General features: G+C 41.5%; 1 protein-coding gene across 1 annotated transcript in view; it reads right to left on the bottom strand.

Annotated features, from left to right (window-relative positions):
- Positions 1–15,817, bottom strand: part of LOC148034580 (uncharacterized) — a 42,450-nt gene extending 26,633 nt beyond the window's left edge. Inside the window, exons 1-2 of the mRNA XM_087679529.1 lie at positions 15,461–15,817; positions 2,938–3,037 (exon numbers count right to left, since the gene is read on the bottom strand). Of these exons, the coding sequence (XP_087535655.1) occupies positions 2,938–3,037; positions 15,461–15,708 (348 nt within the window). The 5' untranslated portion in view covers positions 15,709–15,817. The remainder of the gene's footprint in view (positions 1–2,937; positions 3,038–15,460) is intronic.
- Positions 15,818–18,293: the final 2,476 nt, after the last annotated feature.

Here is an 18,293-nt window from a genome sequence, read left to right as displayed (position 1 = left end):
TGGTATGTGACCTATTATGGTCAACACATAGTGATGCACTTCCTATACCTGGCTTAGACCCAAGTAGCTCCATTCATACACCCAAATTATGTGGGTCGATGGTATGGGACATCAATCCCTGCAATGGGAGCCTGGCCTAATAGGTGGTTGATCCTAGGCTCAGGGGTGAGCCATTTGGCTCTACGGCTACATCTCTTTATATTTTTCTTTATGCTTGAATGGTTTGTGTAATGTCAAGTGTGCAAGTTGGAAATCCATAGTGTTTCATCAGTATCATAGCAACAACTTGCGCTCTAACAGCACCTGAAGTGACTATGGCCCAAAGCAGACCTGCCATAAATAGGCAGCAATAAATGCATCAAACTGATCAGGTCAGCTTGAACTGGCCAACTCCAAAATAAATAACAAAATAATAAAAAATGCAGCAAAAAACTGACTTCCACGTCGGAAAAACTGTCCTCTCAGTCCAGACGGCCTAAGGAAGTGCCTTGGTAACCAAATCTCCTAGATTGTCCCCGGTCTTGCAATACTCCACATCAATGATCCCGTCCAAGATCTCACGAATGTAATGATACTGGATCTCTATGTGCTTTGTCCTAGAATGGAATACATGATTTCGTGCAAAGACTATGCAACTCCCATTGTCGCTTAGAAGTGTAGTAACTGTTTGTGAACAACCAGGCTCCTACAACAACCTCCGAAGCCAAATAGTTTCAAAAGTGGTAGAACAAGCTACTCGATACTCGACCTCTATAGATGAAAGGGCAACTCCAGGCTGCTTCTTGCTGCTCCAAGAAATCACATGCACCTAGAAGAAAGCAATAGCCTATCGTCAATCACCTATGATCAACATCACCAACCTAGTTTGAGTCTGTCAATTTTGTAATACTAAAGCTAAACCATCTGCACCTGCTGGATAAATAGGAAGAAGGTCCATTATGCATGTTGCAGGTCAAGCTTTTGTGGCTAGTCTAGGAAAAAAAAGGAAATACTACTTTTCCTACTAACAAGCATAAATTTACAAATATTGTTTAGACAAAGAAGACTAATAAGAATGAGAATAAAAATGATAGTAAAATCTATTGCAAGTATTGTAAGGCAAAAGATATCATGTCATTAAGAATTATCCTAAATTGGCTGCAAAAGAAGCTAAGAAAAAGCTACTATAGCAATTGTACATCTCTCTCCTTCTAAATCAAAATCTACAAAAGTTGTGCAAGATATAAAGTGGGCATTTAATGCACAATGCAGCTATGTGTCTTCTTTACATGATTCTTGTATGTCTATTGTGGACTTAAACGTATGGTACTTTGATAATGGTGTCACTAAGCATGTTACTTATCAACACAATCTATGTACTTCTCGAGTCTGGCTCATAAGGCAATACTGTCACATGTGCCAATATCTCCTCCTATCCTATCAAAGGAGTTGGTAAAAATTATATAATTGTTATTAATGGTTATAGTTTAACACTTACATACACTTTGTATGTACCAGAGATCGAGAAAAATTTGATGTTAGATTTCGCATTTGCAAAGATTGGCTTGAATGTGAAGTTTGTTGACAACAGACAGATGTTCAATTCATGATCTCCCATATGGTGACACAATTATTGCATCCAGTTCACTATATTATGGGTTGTACAAGCTCAATGATTATGGTGAATATGTGGAAGACATAGCCTCTGTAGTTGCATATTCACAAGCCGTTTCATACGCAAAACTTTGACATGCGCATTTTGGTCACTTGAACTTTGTTAGTTCGTTGCACTTGCAAAAATCTAATATAGTATCTTCATTGAGGCACCTACAAAACACATTTGAGAGGATTGCATATTAGTTAAATTGTGTGTACTTCCTTTCCAAAAGATGATTCAATGAGAGTTGCTCACAAACTATAGCCTGTACAAACTAATGTTTGTGGTCCAACACAAACAGTGTCTTTTGGCAACTACCTATACTTTGACTCTCATTGATGATTACTCCACTCATGCATGGGTATATATGCTTTGAAAGCTAAGTTTAAAGAGTTTTTGTGCTTCAAGCAATTTGTGAGCATGGCTGAAAATTTATTGAGATGTAAATTGGGAACTCTCCATTTTGATTGGGGGAGGGGGAGCATATGTCTAAGGAGCTTAATGTATAACTGGCTAAACATGAGATAAAACACCAATGTATAGTGTCGCATACACCACAACAAAATGGTGCAACAAAGAGAAAGAACAAACCTCTTAGTATACAACTCAAACTTTTTCAAGCACCCAAACTAGAAATCACAGTTAGCAAGCCTTGCGAAGATGATGTGGCAATTAATATGGTAAAATGGCTTCTCCATTTAAGCATTTGTTCAACAAAAAGAAAATCCTTGATTTCTAATATTAGAAGTCAAGGATTAACCATTATCAAATGAAAACATTACACATTCATGAGATAAATGAATGACCAGCTTTTAACCTATATAAGAAATTGAGACAAAGGCTTATAGATATTAGTAGGATAACCAATAATAAATTTTTGATATGTATACTTCAAAAACACATTATTATTATCACAAAAGTATAGTATAAAAATCATGATCTTGAAGTTACATCATTGCAAACTTGTTACGAATGATAGAAAATGTTCCCCCATAGAAAGTCCATGTCATGAAGCAACAATTACATGCTAAATCAATTATAGCCAGTATATAAATTGTGCCTTATTTCTATAGAACTTTGTCGATAAATGAGAATATACAAAAAACCTTTAAATAATTGCTACATTAAAATATAAAAGACCAACACACACACACACATATATATAGAGAGAGAAGTAAAGATAATGTTATATGTCTTTCTTACTCTCAAGAATAACCTATCGTAGAAACCAAAAAAAAAAGAGATGATCAACATGAAAACTCGTGAGTTAATACATATTCAAGTTAGAAAAGACAATGAACCTTGATAGAGTGAATCCAAGGCATCCATCGATTAACACGTTCCCTGTCAGTCCAAAGATCCCATGCCACAGACAATGGTACCTCTACTTCAACTCGAGCTCTGCACTATGAGAAGACATGTTATACATAATATAGGTTCTATAGTACATGTTAAAAGATCCCACATTACTAAAAAAGACAATAAAATTTATTGTCTATCTCATAAATGAGAGTATAAATACAATAAAATGTGAATGATTAGTTTGAGGACATTCAATAACCAATAGAACATGTCAACTTTCTTTCTCCATATTGTATAAAGAGTTCCTATGCCATCTCTATTTTGTAAGCATACACATTTACTCTACCAAAAATGCCCAAGTATGTGCATAACCAAGTGAGTGATGTCATCTCCATTTCTCCCGAAGTTAGAATCCTCATACATATCAAAGAATAATGCACAACTATACACATCAACAAAGCATAACAAAAAATGTGTGTAATGTAGAAAAAAGTTATAGTAGGCAATGGATGGCCAAGAAAATTATCAACATTTTTCAATTCAACAACATTTATGGAAGAGAGGAAGAAATAAAGAAATATATTAACATCTGTTGTAGGTCAAACTAGCCTCAGAGGGAAATCAATAAATAACAAGTCCATATCTTATAGTATCATGTAAAATTGGAAAGTAATTGACTAAATATAGTCAAATGCATGTCATGTCTAGTCCCTATCTAGCATGCTATCAGAGTACAATTATGAAGTCCCTTTGACTCCAGCTTGTGATGGAAAATCCTACATATCTTACCCTCTTTGGCTAGCCATGCTACTCTACAAACCTCAATCTCAATGTGTGGGAAGATGTTAGCAATCTAGTCAGCTCATGTGTGAGTCTAGGATGTGCCAAGCATTCCTGAGTTATTTAGGTATTTTTTAACGGTCATTTTGATGGTGACTTACGCATTTATTGCTGGCTAACCTGATGCAGTTATTGCATTATTCTTTGCCTATTTATTCACGCTTCTCCTCCACATTCATTCATTCAAGACTTGCAAATCCAATGCATGCCCTGTGGAGAGAGGGAACCGGTGCAAGTGCCCATGCAGCCAATGACTCACTATTGTAAACAATTGTCTCATGTTTGGTATATGGATTCCATTTCCCGAGCACATCTCTGAGTTCTCCTGTGCAGTGATCTTGTGTTTTCTCTTTCTTTTCTATTATGTCTTGTGTTCAGCAATTTCTTTCAGCATTCTTTCATGCTTCCATTGCTGCATCCACTTTTGACAAAAGATACTCTAATCTGGTCAAGAATAACTCTCATAGCATGGGATTTATCCACATCCATGCAACCTGTGCAACAAAATAGTACAGCAAACATAGAAACGGAATGTGTACGACAATAGGAAGACACAATCTGAAGAACATTGAACAATAAAGAATATATGAATAAATGATAATACAAACACTAGAGCCTCGAACTTGCGTGTTTCTAGGACCAAGACAAACATGGCTAAAGGAGTGGGTGTCAAATTGTGTCATACTCAAACAGATCTCAAAAATGTAGCAATAATCTGATGAAGAAAGGCGACCCTAGATGGCTAAAAAGCAAAACGGGCTGGAAACCTGATGACATCAACTGCCTCAATCAGCTATGAATGATTGGGCAGCTGCTTGTGATTACTAGTGACTGAGAGAGAGAGAGAGAGAGAGAGAGAGAGAGAGAGAGAGAGAGAGCCTTTGAAGTTTGAAAGTGTGAGTCATGAATGATCAAAATTAATAGATTACAAGGCAAGCTAGCAATAGAGATGACAAGCAACAAGGCTAGAAGCAAGCTGGAGCCAAAAGCGAGTTGTGATTAGTAGGCAGAGATGACAGTCATGACAGCTCATGAGTGTTAGCAAATCAGTCAACCCATCAGTGAGTCTGTGCATGCATTGTGGGCTGGGCACATTCTTCCTGTGCATTTCCTTTTTAGGTGCTAGTTTTCATGGGCAAGAATGTGGCTACTTGGGATTATTTTATCTGGCCACCTTTATTTTTGGGCTCTATAGAGCTGGCCGCCCTAATCTTCTTTTTCCATTATTTTATGCCTATTTATTCAAGCTCCCTCCTCCTCAATAATTCATTTCACTTGGAGTCTTGAAGACCAAGTCCTATTGAAGCCAGTGCCAATGCTTACACGGCTTGCAACTCACTGTCTCATGTTTGGTATATAGATTCCATTTCCCAAGCATTCCTTCGAGTTCTTCTCTCCAATGTTCTTCTATTTCTCTTTTCTCTTTTGTTGTGCAATCTATCACAACAATCTTCTATGCTTCCATCACTAGACCCACTTCTGGCATGGTACCATGTGATAAATCAAAATCAGCTATGGAAAAGAGAGAAACGAGACTATGACAGTGGGTGAGCTGAAGCAAGAGTGTAGAGTGTACTTGCAGAAACTGAAAAGATAGAGTGAAGGTACAACCTAAATTAGGTCAAGGGTTGACCTAACCAGCCCTCCACCAGCTGACTAGAGTTAAGCTAACTAACTCTAGTCCTTAGTGTCACTACTTTTAAATGTAAAAACACTAGGTACACACACACTACTAACGTGTCCACACCACATGATTTATATGGGCACGGCCTAATTGATAAATTCTAACACCCCCCTACAATGCCAATGTGATGAAGTACAAGGATGATTAATCACCAAGCCTTAAAATCTGTAATCTTTGCCTCTGTAGGTCCAATGAGCAACATGTCATCTACATAAAGATTGATAATCAACAAGTCCCCCCCCCCCCTTCATCCTTAATGTATAGAATGGGAGCAGTTGGACTATCTGTGAACCCTTTGCTGGCCAAATAAGAACCAGTTTTAGAGTACCATGCACGAGGAGCATGTTTGAGACCATAAAGAGCTTTACGCAACTTGCATACCATATGCTCTTTCCCCTTGAGCACAAACCCTAGAGGTTGTGACACACAAACATCCTCATGCAAATCACCATTCAAGAATGGGGTCTTAATGTCCAGCTAATGCACTTTCCAACCATAGTTTGCAGCCATAGCAATCACACATCTCACCGTACTCATACAGGATGTAGGAGCATAGGTTTCCTCATAATCTATGCCCTTCTTCTGCACATAGCCTTTTGCTACCAACCATTCTTTGTACTTGTCAATAGTGCCATCAGCCTTATGTTTGAGATTAAAAACCCATTTGGTTCCAATGGCCTTCTTACTAGGTGGTAAATCCACAAGATCCCATGTAGAGTTAGTGGCAATAGAGTCTCACTCACCCTGCATGGCTTACATCCAATATACATCTTATTGAGCTTCGTCCAAGGAAGTAGGCTTATCATCATCCATTAGTGAGCTCATAAATACATGCTCATCACAATCATCTACTTCTGTAAAATCAACCAAATAAACCATCTCAAGACTATTTTGGCTGCATTTACAGCAGCCCTTTCATGCTACACTACATATGGTGCAACAACAACAACTTGCTGTATTAAGCCTGTCTTGTCATTTACAATAGGCATAGACTCCAAAGAAAGTGGCAAAAGTCTCTCAAAGACATTACCAATGTCATGGGTGGCTGGCATTTGAAACTAATCATATGAAAATGCAGCATTTTCAGCGAATAGGACATCCCCACTAACAAAAAATTTCCTCATGCATAGATCATACAAGCGATAGCACTTGCTCTCTGAACTATAGTAAATAAATATGCATTTTATAGCCTTGTCATCAAGCTTCCCATGAAGCTCTTTCGGAATATGTACATAGGCTATGCAACCAAACACCAGAAAGCAGTCAACTTCGGGTTTCTTGCCATGCCAACCTTCTAACGGTGTTATCATCTTCAGTGCCTTAGTGGGTGCACAATTCAACACATGATTTGCACACTAAAGGCCTTTTAGCCAAAATTCAAGAGGCAGCCCCTTGCTTTTCAATATACAACAAGTCATTTCCATAAGAGTCCGATTCTTCCTTTTAGCAACACCATTTTGCTAAGGGGTCATTCTAACAGTGGCTTGATGCGTAATGCCATGATCAAGCAAACATGTCTCAAAAGCATGAGACATATACTAAAATACATCCCTAGCATGCATGAGGAGATGGAGTCTCCACTAGAGGCAATGCATCTACCATCTGACGCCTCTAAAGGGTCATTAGACTACCAAAGCTCAAATGTCCATAGTGGGCATGCCATAGCTCCGCATTCGCAATGTGGGCAAAAGAGTAATAACTACCAAAGCATCATGAGATTGTTTGTAATGCTAGGCACAAAAAAAACATCAAGCATGAAATCGGAACCATTTGCAGCAGTAATCGTGACTGAACCAATGCCACATACATCATAACTACTGTTATTCGCACATGTAACACACTTGCCAAGAGGGGCTGAATGTAAAGAGGTAAATAAACACTTCTTAAAAGTGATATGCTTTGATGCCCTACTGTTGAAATACTATGTTTGTTGCATTTCAGCAGCATTAAATGCTGAATCAGCCATTGAAGAATCATAACTGCATGTGAGAAATGTATAATCCTCCAGAAAGTTGACTAAAGCCTCACCATCAGTAGATTTGTTGGTTGATGTCTCTAACAACCAAACCGAAGTCCTCTTTGACCAATCTCTTCCTACATTCATCAATATATTGAGCAAGCTTCTTGCAATAATGACGTTTCCTCTTCTTTCCAACATCACCCTTTTGCTGATTTTTTGCATTTTTCCTAACTTTTCCTTTGCCTTTGAACTTGGAAAGCATAGCCATATCACCTAAACACAATGCAACATTCTTTCCAAGTCTTTTCCTCTTGCAATAAGAGGCCTTCTAACTCCACAAATGTAAGGGGCTTCTACCTGCCCCCGCCCCCACAAAGACAACATCAAAGAGGTGTGGAAACCAAGATATCACTTTAGAAGAGAGTTCAATGTGATGTTTACCAATTCAACATCCTGAATGACCTCATCAATATTGAGTAGCTGCTCACACAAATCGGGTATGAGAGTAAGGTGATCTGTCATGCTATCACCCTCATCCATGTTCACATTGGCCAACTCTCTGCAGAGATGGGATATCCTCGCCTCATTGCATGCTACAAACATATGCTCAAGCACATCCCATGCTGATTTTGAGGTCCTACAAGATCAAATGTGCAAAATAATTACCCTTTTCATTGACAAGGCAATTAAAGAAAGTGTATGTGTATCCTTGGAGTCCCATTTCCTCTAATCCTTGGTAGGAGGAGAAGTAGCAATACCAACAGCACCAATAACCTGTCCTCGAGCGTTACGTTGAGGTATCTGAGGTGCAAAACCTCCTAGTTGCCACAAATCACCTGTAACATAGTCCCACAAGTCCTTCACCACAAGAGGCTTACAAACCATAAAACTCCACAACGAGTAGTTCGTGCCATCAAGTTTGTCCTTCTAAGTGAGGACACCGAGGACGCTACTCTGATCATTATGCCCCTTACTGTTAGCAGTCATGTTTGTCATGCCTTGTCATCTCCTGCCTGTGAGCCTCAGTCTGAGTCAGACGAGGACATTAGGAGCTCTGACATGTCTGTCATATGTTATGATGGGGGAGGCTAGTCACTCTTGACTGGCTGTCTTAGGATGTGTATTTCTTTTTGGCCTCTTTTAGTGGGCAGCCACTGGCTGCCCGGTCACTTTTTGGTCACTGTTGTGGGGCGCCCATTTTAGGGCATTTTTAGGGTTTGCGCCCATTTTAGGGCTAGGGTTAGGGTTTGTCCTTTTGCCTATTTATAGGCAGTCCCCCCTCCCCACTTGATCACTTATCTTCTTGCAGATTCCGACACTCCTTCTCCCCCGTGGTGGTGCTGCCATCATCATCAGCCTGATCTGGTGCCCTCACTGACGCTTCGGGCTGTGTGCAGGGACTAATCAGTCCATTTCAGAGTATTTAGCATTCATTTCAGTCAGTGCAGATTTCTCTTCCTTATTTTCTGCTTTCTCTCTCTCTCTCCCTCCGTGTTCGTATTCCCTCTTCTGCAGCGCACTCTCACATGATATCAGAGCCGAAGGAGAGTACACGGAGCTGAGTTTTACACGGGAGAACACCCACACTTGCGTTTGCTGGTCAAGACGTCTCTAACAGCTGAGGCGTCACCTTCAACACCATCTCCTTGATCAAGGCGGCCTGTTTTGGTGTCCACTTATTTGCGTTTGCTGTTGGCGTCATCCCCAAATTTGGGTTTTCAACCTGGGCGGCCCTCCTCCAGTTGGGTGACACTCCTCCAGCCTGCGCCTTGCTGTTCTGGCTGTTGTTCCATCTTCAGGCGGCTCTTTTCCTGCTGGCGACCTATTCCCAGGCTGCGTTTTGAGGCAGGAGGCTGTTTTTCTGTGGTGATTGCATCGTTAGCACTTGCGTTTGACATCATCCTTGCGTTCTGTGCAAGGCGGCCAGCTCAGGAGCCTCTGGTGTTTGTGTTTCGGCACCAGCAACCTTCCCTTGTTGTGTTTTGGTGTTTGCAGATATCGAAGATGTCTTCTCATCAGTTTACGGGCTTTGATGACTCAGATGACGAGCTTTTGTCTCGACACTCATCTGAACGGAGGCGTGATTTCTATCACGAGGACCGTCGTCCGAAGTCTATTCCTCTTTCCCGTCCCCCTTCTATTCATGTATCTCGGCGAGCCCCTTCCAGTGGGCCGAAAATGCAGCCTTTGGTACCCCCTGTACAGGTACCCGTACTTCCTCAGCTACCCAAAGAGGACCGGTTGGATGGCTCCAACTTTTCTCTATGGTCCTGCAAGGTGGAGTGTATCTTGGACTCCTTCGATCTTTGGGAGCTTATTTCTGTTCCTATTCCCCGGCCTAAGGTGGATCCCGCAGATGGGACATCTATGGATTGTGCAGCCTTATGGGATCGGCTCAATTCTAGAGCCAGATCTTTCCTCTTTCTGAGTTTGCAGGATTCTGTCCTTGTTCATGTTCACAGGTTGAAGACTGCAGCAGATGTGTGGAGAAAGCTCGTGTCTCTCTATCACCAGAAGACGTTTGTCCACCGGATATCTCTCGAAAAGAAGTTGCAGATGCTCGCTATTGATGATAGTCCTTCCATGAAGGACCACATCAACAGATTACAGGATATGAGGGATGAGCTTGCATCCCTCGGTCGGACGATATCTTCTGAAGACATGGCTATGATTCTTTTGACTCAGCTGCCATCACCTCGGTTTGATGTCTTCTACACCAGCCTTCTTACATCGAGGACCCGTGAGAAGCTTCTATGGGAGGAGCTATCCCCGCTTGTCTTGGAGCATGACGAGCGACTCAGAGAGGTCAGTGCTAGTGGATCCGACTCCACTAGAACCTTTGTTGCAAGTTCGAGAGGACAGAAGAAGAAGAAGAAGTCAAAGGCTAAGAAGAAGGACAGTACTTCAAGCTCTAACTCAGATTCAGAGAGACCGAAGTGCCCACACTGTGGGAAAGGGACACATCCTGAGGAGAAATGCTGGAAGAAGTACCCTCACCTTCGTCCGGGAGCAAAGGGTGGATCTACATCGGAGCCTTCTTCTACCTCTACACTAGCTGTTACCCATGAGTCAGTGTTCCTTCATATCCATGGTTTGGAGGAGGATCCTTCTTCCGTGGCTGCAGTGTCTTCTGCGCAGCCTTGGTTAGTGGACAGTGGTGCTTCGAGTCATATGACTCCCCGAGGTGATTTGTTACAGGATCTCCATCCATCAGAGGGTTCAGTCACTATTGGTGACATTTTCTCGGTGCCTATTAGTGGTTTTGGCACATTGCCTTTGTTTACCAACCGACCTTCGAGCTCCTTTTCACAGGCCTTACATGTTCCAGATTTGGGCCTTCCCCTCCTCTCAGTTTATGGCCTTACGAGGCTTGGCACACGAGTGATCTTCACTGAGCATGCCGTTGTTATTGAGGATTCTTTTACAGGAGCTGTCTTATCTACAGGTTGGCAGGAGAGCGGGCTTTACAGGCTCCATTCCCCTTCTTTGATGCAGGGTCCTCCACGGCAGTCTATTGATATACCCGTTCCCGCTTGTGCACCTTCTATTCCACAGGTTCCTTCCCATCCCCCACCTTCTCCTCCGGTGGTTCCCTCGTACCCCCCATCCCTTTTAGCGGGGGACGATCTCGGTGATGCGGCTGTGGATTCCCTGGCCCCTAGTGTTTTAGAGAGGGATTCCCAGGATCGTGAGGAGCTCCTTCAACGGCAGTCTACATCGACGAACTTCATCGACATTGGCATTCCTCTTGCCACCCCAGGATCTATTTCTTCCTCGGCCTTTAGCCACATCCAGGATCTGCGGAGGGGGTGTTAGCAGTCATGTTTGTCATGCCTTGTCATCTCCTACCTGTGAGCCTCAGTCTGAGTCAGACGAGGACATTAGGAGCTCTGACATGTCTGTCATATGTTATGATGGGGGAGGCTAGTCACTCTTGACTGGCTGTCTTAGGATGTGTATTTCTTTTTGGCCTCTTTTAGTGGGCAGCCACTGGCTGCCCGGTCACTTTTTGGTCACTGTTGTGGGGCGCCTATTTTAGGGCATTTTTAGGGTTTGCGCCCATTTAAGGGTTAGGGTTAGGGTTTGTTCTTTTGCCTATTTATAGGCAGCCCCCCTCCCCACTTGATCACTTGTCTTCTTGCAGATTCCGACACTCCTCCCCCGTGGTGGTGCTGCCATCATCATCAGCCTGATCTGGTGCCCTCACTGACGCTTCGGGCTGCGTGCAGAGACTGATCAGTCCATTTCAGAGTATTCAGCATTCAATTCAATCAGTGCAGATTTCTCTTCCTTATTTTCGGCTTTCTCTCTCTCTCTCCCTCCGTGTTCGTATTCCCTCTTCCGCAACGCACTCTCACACTTACATGCCATGCTAATGAACAAAAAGCTATAGCCAAATACTTCACAACTAAAGTATAGAGTATACTATTTGGAGTACCAAAAATCTCCACGGGATTAAGATACAAGTACCGAATTGTCACACAAATGCCAAAGTGTGCTCAATGTCACCCAAATCGACACTTAGCCAAAAAACAACAATGCACTATTGTACCACACTTGTCTTGAAATGTGTGCCTACAAAAGTACAATATATAGCAACTTAATGCCAATTCTCACAAAAATTTACTGAATTTTTTCAAAATTTCAATTAAATATTGTTGTACCGCTTGTTTCCTACCTTGGAGTGTATGTCAAGCAAAAGCCCCAAATTTCTTCCTAGAATTTCAAAGAAATTCTCTTGCTCCTTCCATAGCTTTTGCTTCCACTTCGGAGCTCACTCCCTTCAACTGGTATCAGAGCCATCTTCCCTGAGAGCTTGAACCCTTGCTTCAACTTGGGGAGAAAAGCTTCAATTCATAGTCTCAATGGCAACCATGGATTCTTCACCCTGAGATATGCATTGAGCTCTAACTATCTTCTACCTAGCTTCTTCCCCCTTGTTGCAAATTGTTCCAAGGAATCCTTCATCTCAAACTTCTGCTTCAATAGCATTTTCACATGAAGGATATCTTCATCACTGTCACCTGTCATAATCAAATCATCAACATAAATGACAAGTAGCATAATACCTTTCTTTGTTTTTCTCACATAAAGTGAGAAATCTGCCTTCGAAATCTGAAAGCCAATAGTGACAAGATACGGTCCTATCTTGTCAGACCATGCTCTAGGTGCTTGCTTCAAGCCATACACTCAATTTGTTTGAGCATCTTAGAGTAATCCCAAGGCCTCAATACCAACAACAGGAGCAGTAGCAACAGCCTGAATTGTGCTTGTTGGCGTTGCCCACTCCCTAACAATCTCAGCTCCATCCTCTAGCTCCTAGCACTCCTCCCAACACTTGGCAATCTTTAGAATCTTCCCTGATATCGGTCTTGTCATCTTACACCTCATTCGAAGCTCCAGGGATCAACCATTGATTCATGCTTTGTGATAGTTTACTATCATACAGTTCAAGACAGCACTTCACTCCTTGTCTGGAGGTCACTTATGCTTCCCGGGATGTCTATTTGATGCCCTATCATCTAAGGATGTTATGCCAATGTATTAGAATGCTATGGGACTGATTTGAGCACTCTTTTGCTCAGTTTTACAAAGGTTTTTTACTACTGTAATAACCAGGGTTGAAGCTTATTTGGTCAATGAAATACAAGCCTATTGCTTCTCAAGTACTTACTGACTACTTGGGTTGATATACCGATGCTTGTGGTTCATGTTACATGCTTGGTTATGCTCACAGATTGCTGTTAAGCTGAGATTGGAGTTTTGAATCTTAACATTGACTGTCATTCACTATTATGCATGGCTATTTGATGCTCCTGTAAGAGCGTTGCAAGTTACTTGGGTTGGATGCTCCCAAAAATATGCTACTTGGATCTTGGATGTATGGATGCCTTTCACATGATGTTTTGAGCTTTGTGTGCTCATCTGGCATTCGACTTTTGTTCAAGTCGGAGCCACTTCTTGACACTTGGATATTACATTGAGCATTTGGTCTTTCATGATGTTACACAGTTAAGCTTGAGGGTCTTTCAATGAAACCTGAGACTTGATGATATGTACATGCTCTTGTCAGGCTTTATCTGCTCAGTGGGCTGATCTGACATTCCTCTTGGAGCGGCACCTATCTCTATCACAATATTGTCAATGATGTATGCATCTTGATTGGTTATGTATTGAACTTTTGTTACATTGCTTAGTCTGTTGTGCCTTCATTTGGTCTCTTCTGTTACCCATGAGACCCATTCTATGCATGATGGTTATGCCTATGGGATGTATCTCAATCTAGCACACAATTTCTATGAAAGTTCTTGGTGCCAGTCACATATTCACTTACTACTAGTTGAAACTACTCCCAGGCAATTGCATCCATTACTTGTGACTATGGTATTCATAAAAGACTAGGATGCATTTGTCCTATTGCCAAAAATAAACCCATAAATTTTTGGCAATTTAGCTTTAATTGCTTTTTGGGGCTGTTTTAAGGAGACAAAGTTAGTGGTTAATGCACCATAATTATGATTGTAGTGGCTTGATATCCTCATCCTCTGATAAACCCATCCTCCATGAATCTGAGAACATGATCTCTATATTGCTACATCTTGGTGGTAGGAGACCCAACCGAGTCTCTCAAGTATGGATTTGTATCTACAATTGGATCCTAACTCAAAACTCTATTCTCCTCCTCTCAAAAGAGTCTAGAGTATGGGGAGTCCTCGTCATACTGGAAGGAGGTAATCTGTCCATGTCCAGCACATGCTCCATATACTAGTGAAGTACAGTATACCATGACAGCAATTGCCAGTGATCATGCGTAGCAACACTCTATGATGCCTCTTTGCATAGGCATGGTGGCCTATTGAGCTAATTGATTGATATATCTGATGTACAGGATTTCTATGAATCAATTATACCATATCTAGTGCTAGGTAGCTTGATCTAAATTGCTTAATTGTTAGTCAAAACGTAGTCAGCTTAATCTAGACCGCTCAATTGATAGTTGGAACTTTGTCATAATGTTCAATCATTTGGGTTCTCATCCCATTGTGTATGCAAAGATCTACCATTTAGCGCAACTGCATTTGTGGTGTGGGACTAGGCTCCAGATCGCCATGACACCAAGCAACCAGTCGTTTTTTCTAGTACCCATTTCCAGGTAATTGGGCAGGCCACTAAAAGCCGAAATAACTGGTCCATCAACTAGTTGAGGTCTATTTGTAATATAAAGACTTATGTCCAGTCAGTAGCAAGTGTTGAGCGCGTGCTTGATTATCTATGACATCTCTACGCTGAAAAGTCAAACATCATCTTTGTGCTAATTTGCATTTGACTGCTCGTTTGGACATTGGCATGATTTCACCTCTGTGCAAGTTTCCAATACAATACCCTGCCTGCTCTTCCTAGTCACTGTCCCTGCACTTTCAGCAAGTGGACTAGTGTGTTCTTCTGCACTGTGCTGCACCGGTGAGATGGTCAATCTCACTGGCTTTGTTAGCCTTTGCAGATACAACCTAATCGGATTTACCACAAATAATCCTTTTAACTCTAAGCTATCTAATCATGATCTTTGGCATAAGAAGTTGTCAGCTGATTCAAGTTGGATTTGGCTCCATAATAGTTGCTTTTGAACCAGTTAATTCAATTATCCCTTTGCAGGGAGGATGCCCAAAAGAAAGGATGCATGATATAATCTCTCATTTTCAGCTGTCCATGCAAGATGGATTACATATCCACATGAAGTTCATATGTCTATTAGCCATACATAACCACATGAAGGTCATGTAAGATTACATATTCAAAATATATAGCCACATGAAGATCATATGTATACTAGCCATATATTACCACAAGAAGGCCATGTATATCTTAGATTAAAAAAGCCATATAAAGGTCACGTTCATTTGTAACGGTGAAGGTCTTGTAGACTGCAAAATGTGGGGCGTTAATATAGACACAGAACAGACGTTGAATTCATTGGTCGATGGAGACAACCACACAGAACAATCTGAGCGATTAAACCGTTGAGTGGAGAAGATCATACGTGCTGTCAAGCCATTGGGAAGAGGTCCATCTGGTACCATTGGATATGTCTTGAAGGGCAGGTTTGCCAGTCTGGAAAGGGCGGATGCCCACAGGGAGGAAAGGCGCATAGTGCAGGTTGAATCTTCTGACTCCAGGACGTGCAGCGTGAGACACCGCGAGCAGAGCCGAGGGTGCTGCTGGTGCTGCTGTGGTCCGATGGGAAGAAGAAGCACAACAAGGAGTGCGAGAGCCAAGGCCGATAGTCATTGTCCCGGAAAATTCTCTCTCTCTCCGCGATCTCTTATTATCTGTAGTGTCTGATACACGTGCGTGCAGCTTAGCACTAGTGACTCCCAAGCAGACGTATGACCAGGCTAGTGCAAAAGGAATCCATGGTCAGGCTTATACAATCCACACCCATCCATAACATGGAATGGTTAAAGCCTTTGGACAAGAGGAATTGGCACAGGTTCAAACCTTGTCAACCATCCATAACATGGAATGGTTAAAGCCTTTGGACAAGAGGGATTGGCACAGGTTCAAACCTTGTCAACCAAAAGTTGATATTTTAAATGAGTTTGCCGCTTTGTGACTTGGGCATATGATGTGAGCCTCAAGTGGGGAATCTCCCCCACCCAAATCTATCTGCCAATTGAAAAATGCATGCCCGATTTGTGGCCAACAAGTGATCCAAGGCATATTCCCTTTTGCCTATTGCCCCATTCATCTATAGTGTGTAACTAGCCTAAGAGAGAGAACACATGTAGATAAACTTGTGTGGGGAGCACAAACTTAGACTCCCTTGACCATGCTACAGCACACAATCATTAGAGTGGTCTAATTTTTTAGAGCACTCACTCAATTCTTTTCAATGTCCTCGTCTATGTATGTAATTTAGTGCCTACACATACAGGAGACCTAGATCGATGTTAAGCACGACATAAGCTGCAACTATTTGACCTAGGAGATACAAATTTCAAAACTCCATTTAGACACACATAGGCTAACACATTTGAGGCAATGGAGAACAAAAATAGAAGAGGACATCAACACCATTGGATATTTTTTAGTATCCTAACTTGACCTACCATCAACTCTTAATCATTATAATAGCTTTGTGCTAGATTCTTGGTAGCTTTCCTCTCCATGTTTCATACAGAAGGACCATTCTATTTGCCTTTATAGGCTATTCATGTTTCAATGCATGTTGTGGTATTGACACTTTGCCTTTATTTCCCAACCGCATGTCGAGCTCCCTTTCACAGGCTGTTTGTGTTCCGAATTTGGCCTTTCCACTCCTCTCAATTTATGGCCTTACAAGGATTGGTACCCAAGTTGTCTTCACTGAGCGAGTCATTTGTATTGAGGATTCTATTATAGGGTCTATTATCGTGATAGGATGGCAGGAGAGCAGGCTTTATAGGCTCCATTCCCCTTGTCTTATTATGCAGGGTCCTCCGAGAGGCAGTTGTCTATTACTATACATGTTCTCGCTTGTGCACCTTCTTTTCCACATTAATCACTTTGGAAATAAGGTACACTACAAATATTTAACTAGAGTGACTCCAAGAAAATATATCAAGCATGTGAACACCTCTTTGTGGGTGGCTTTGGATTAGGAATGTGCTTAGAGCTTTAAGGTTTATTAAGCTCAAGTTAAAAATAATGAATAGAGAATCTTTTGCAATAATGAGCAACAACAACGTTCAACTTTTAGCATGCACTCATTGCTTTCAAACCTACTCCTATGATATTTGAATCTAGAAACCCCAACAGCACTTAGCTCTTGAACATCTTGATGCCAATCTTTATACCCAAAAGATAGAAACACAAATGACCATTTTCTTGCATCTACCTATTCAAGAGCACGGGGCTTAGAAGCAAGGCACTTACGAAAAGTGCACAACTTCAAGTGAATGGTTAATAAACATTATTTATTCACAATCGCATATTAGGTGGACAACTTCAAGTGAATAGTTAATAAACATCATTTATTCACAATCATATGGTCGGTGAGACATGAAAGAGAGAGAAAAAAAAGGAATCATTTGGATTTGAAAAGGAATCCCTTAATCGCCTTCGTCATTCTTTCCATGTCCTTTAATTTAGATTCTCCCTTATTACACACCAATCGGACATATGGCTCTAGTTCTTATTCGTATGCTAACTCTCTGGGATACGTGTGCACACACATATTTATTAAAAAATATTCTAGATAGGGTAGTAGACATAATGCAACTAAAGACATGTGCATGATGGCTAAAGTCACCAAAAACAAAAGACTATGAAGTCCCCACCCAAAAATTTATACATAGCTTGTAAAATATTTTACCAATAGCAGGCCTTCATAACATCTTATGCATGTAGTTTAGCCACCTTGCAACTTAAGGCCCAACTAGCTAATGAGGCATATAAATTAGGTAAGCCTAATTTTGAGTCCAAGAACTAGTTGGTCAAAGGTATGCGAGTGCAAAAGTCCACTTAGGTTATAGGCATGAGATCATCACCTACAAATATGTGCCAATTATGATACTTCTCACACTTTTACCATTCCAAATTCTTATGCTTTTTAAAGTAGATTAGATAGAGCTTTCCTCTTTATATCATGTCTTGAAGCTCGCATGAGTGGAAGAGGAAGAGAGAGAATTGAGTGAACATTGTGTCTTCTTCTCTCCTTCTCTACAACTGGTGCGCAGATCGGACGCTGTATGCTCGCGTAGTGAATGCCGGAAGGTCCTCAAGAACAATGAACTCTACTTTTTGCACAAATTACAAGGTAAAAAGCATGAACGACAAGAGCAAGAGACCAATTGGGTGCAATCTCCCCCCATGCATTGTGTGAGCGCTCCACA

The sequence above is a fragment of the Lygodium microphyllum genome, chromosome 6 (assembly GCF_053477565.2).
Source record: "Lygodium microphyllum isolate KBCC chromosome 6, Lygodium_microphyllum_v1.1.10, whole genome shotgun sequence".
NCBI classification, from domain to species: Eukaryota; Viridiplantae; Streptophyta; class Polypodiopsida; order Schizaeales; family Lygodiaceae; genus Lygodium; species Lygodium microphyllum.
Note: the sequence above shows the minus strand (reverse complement) of the source record. Positions and strands in the feature narration are given on the sequence as shown.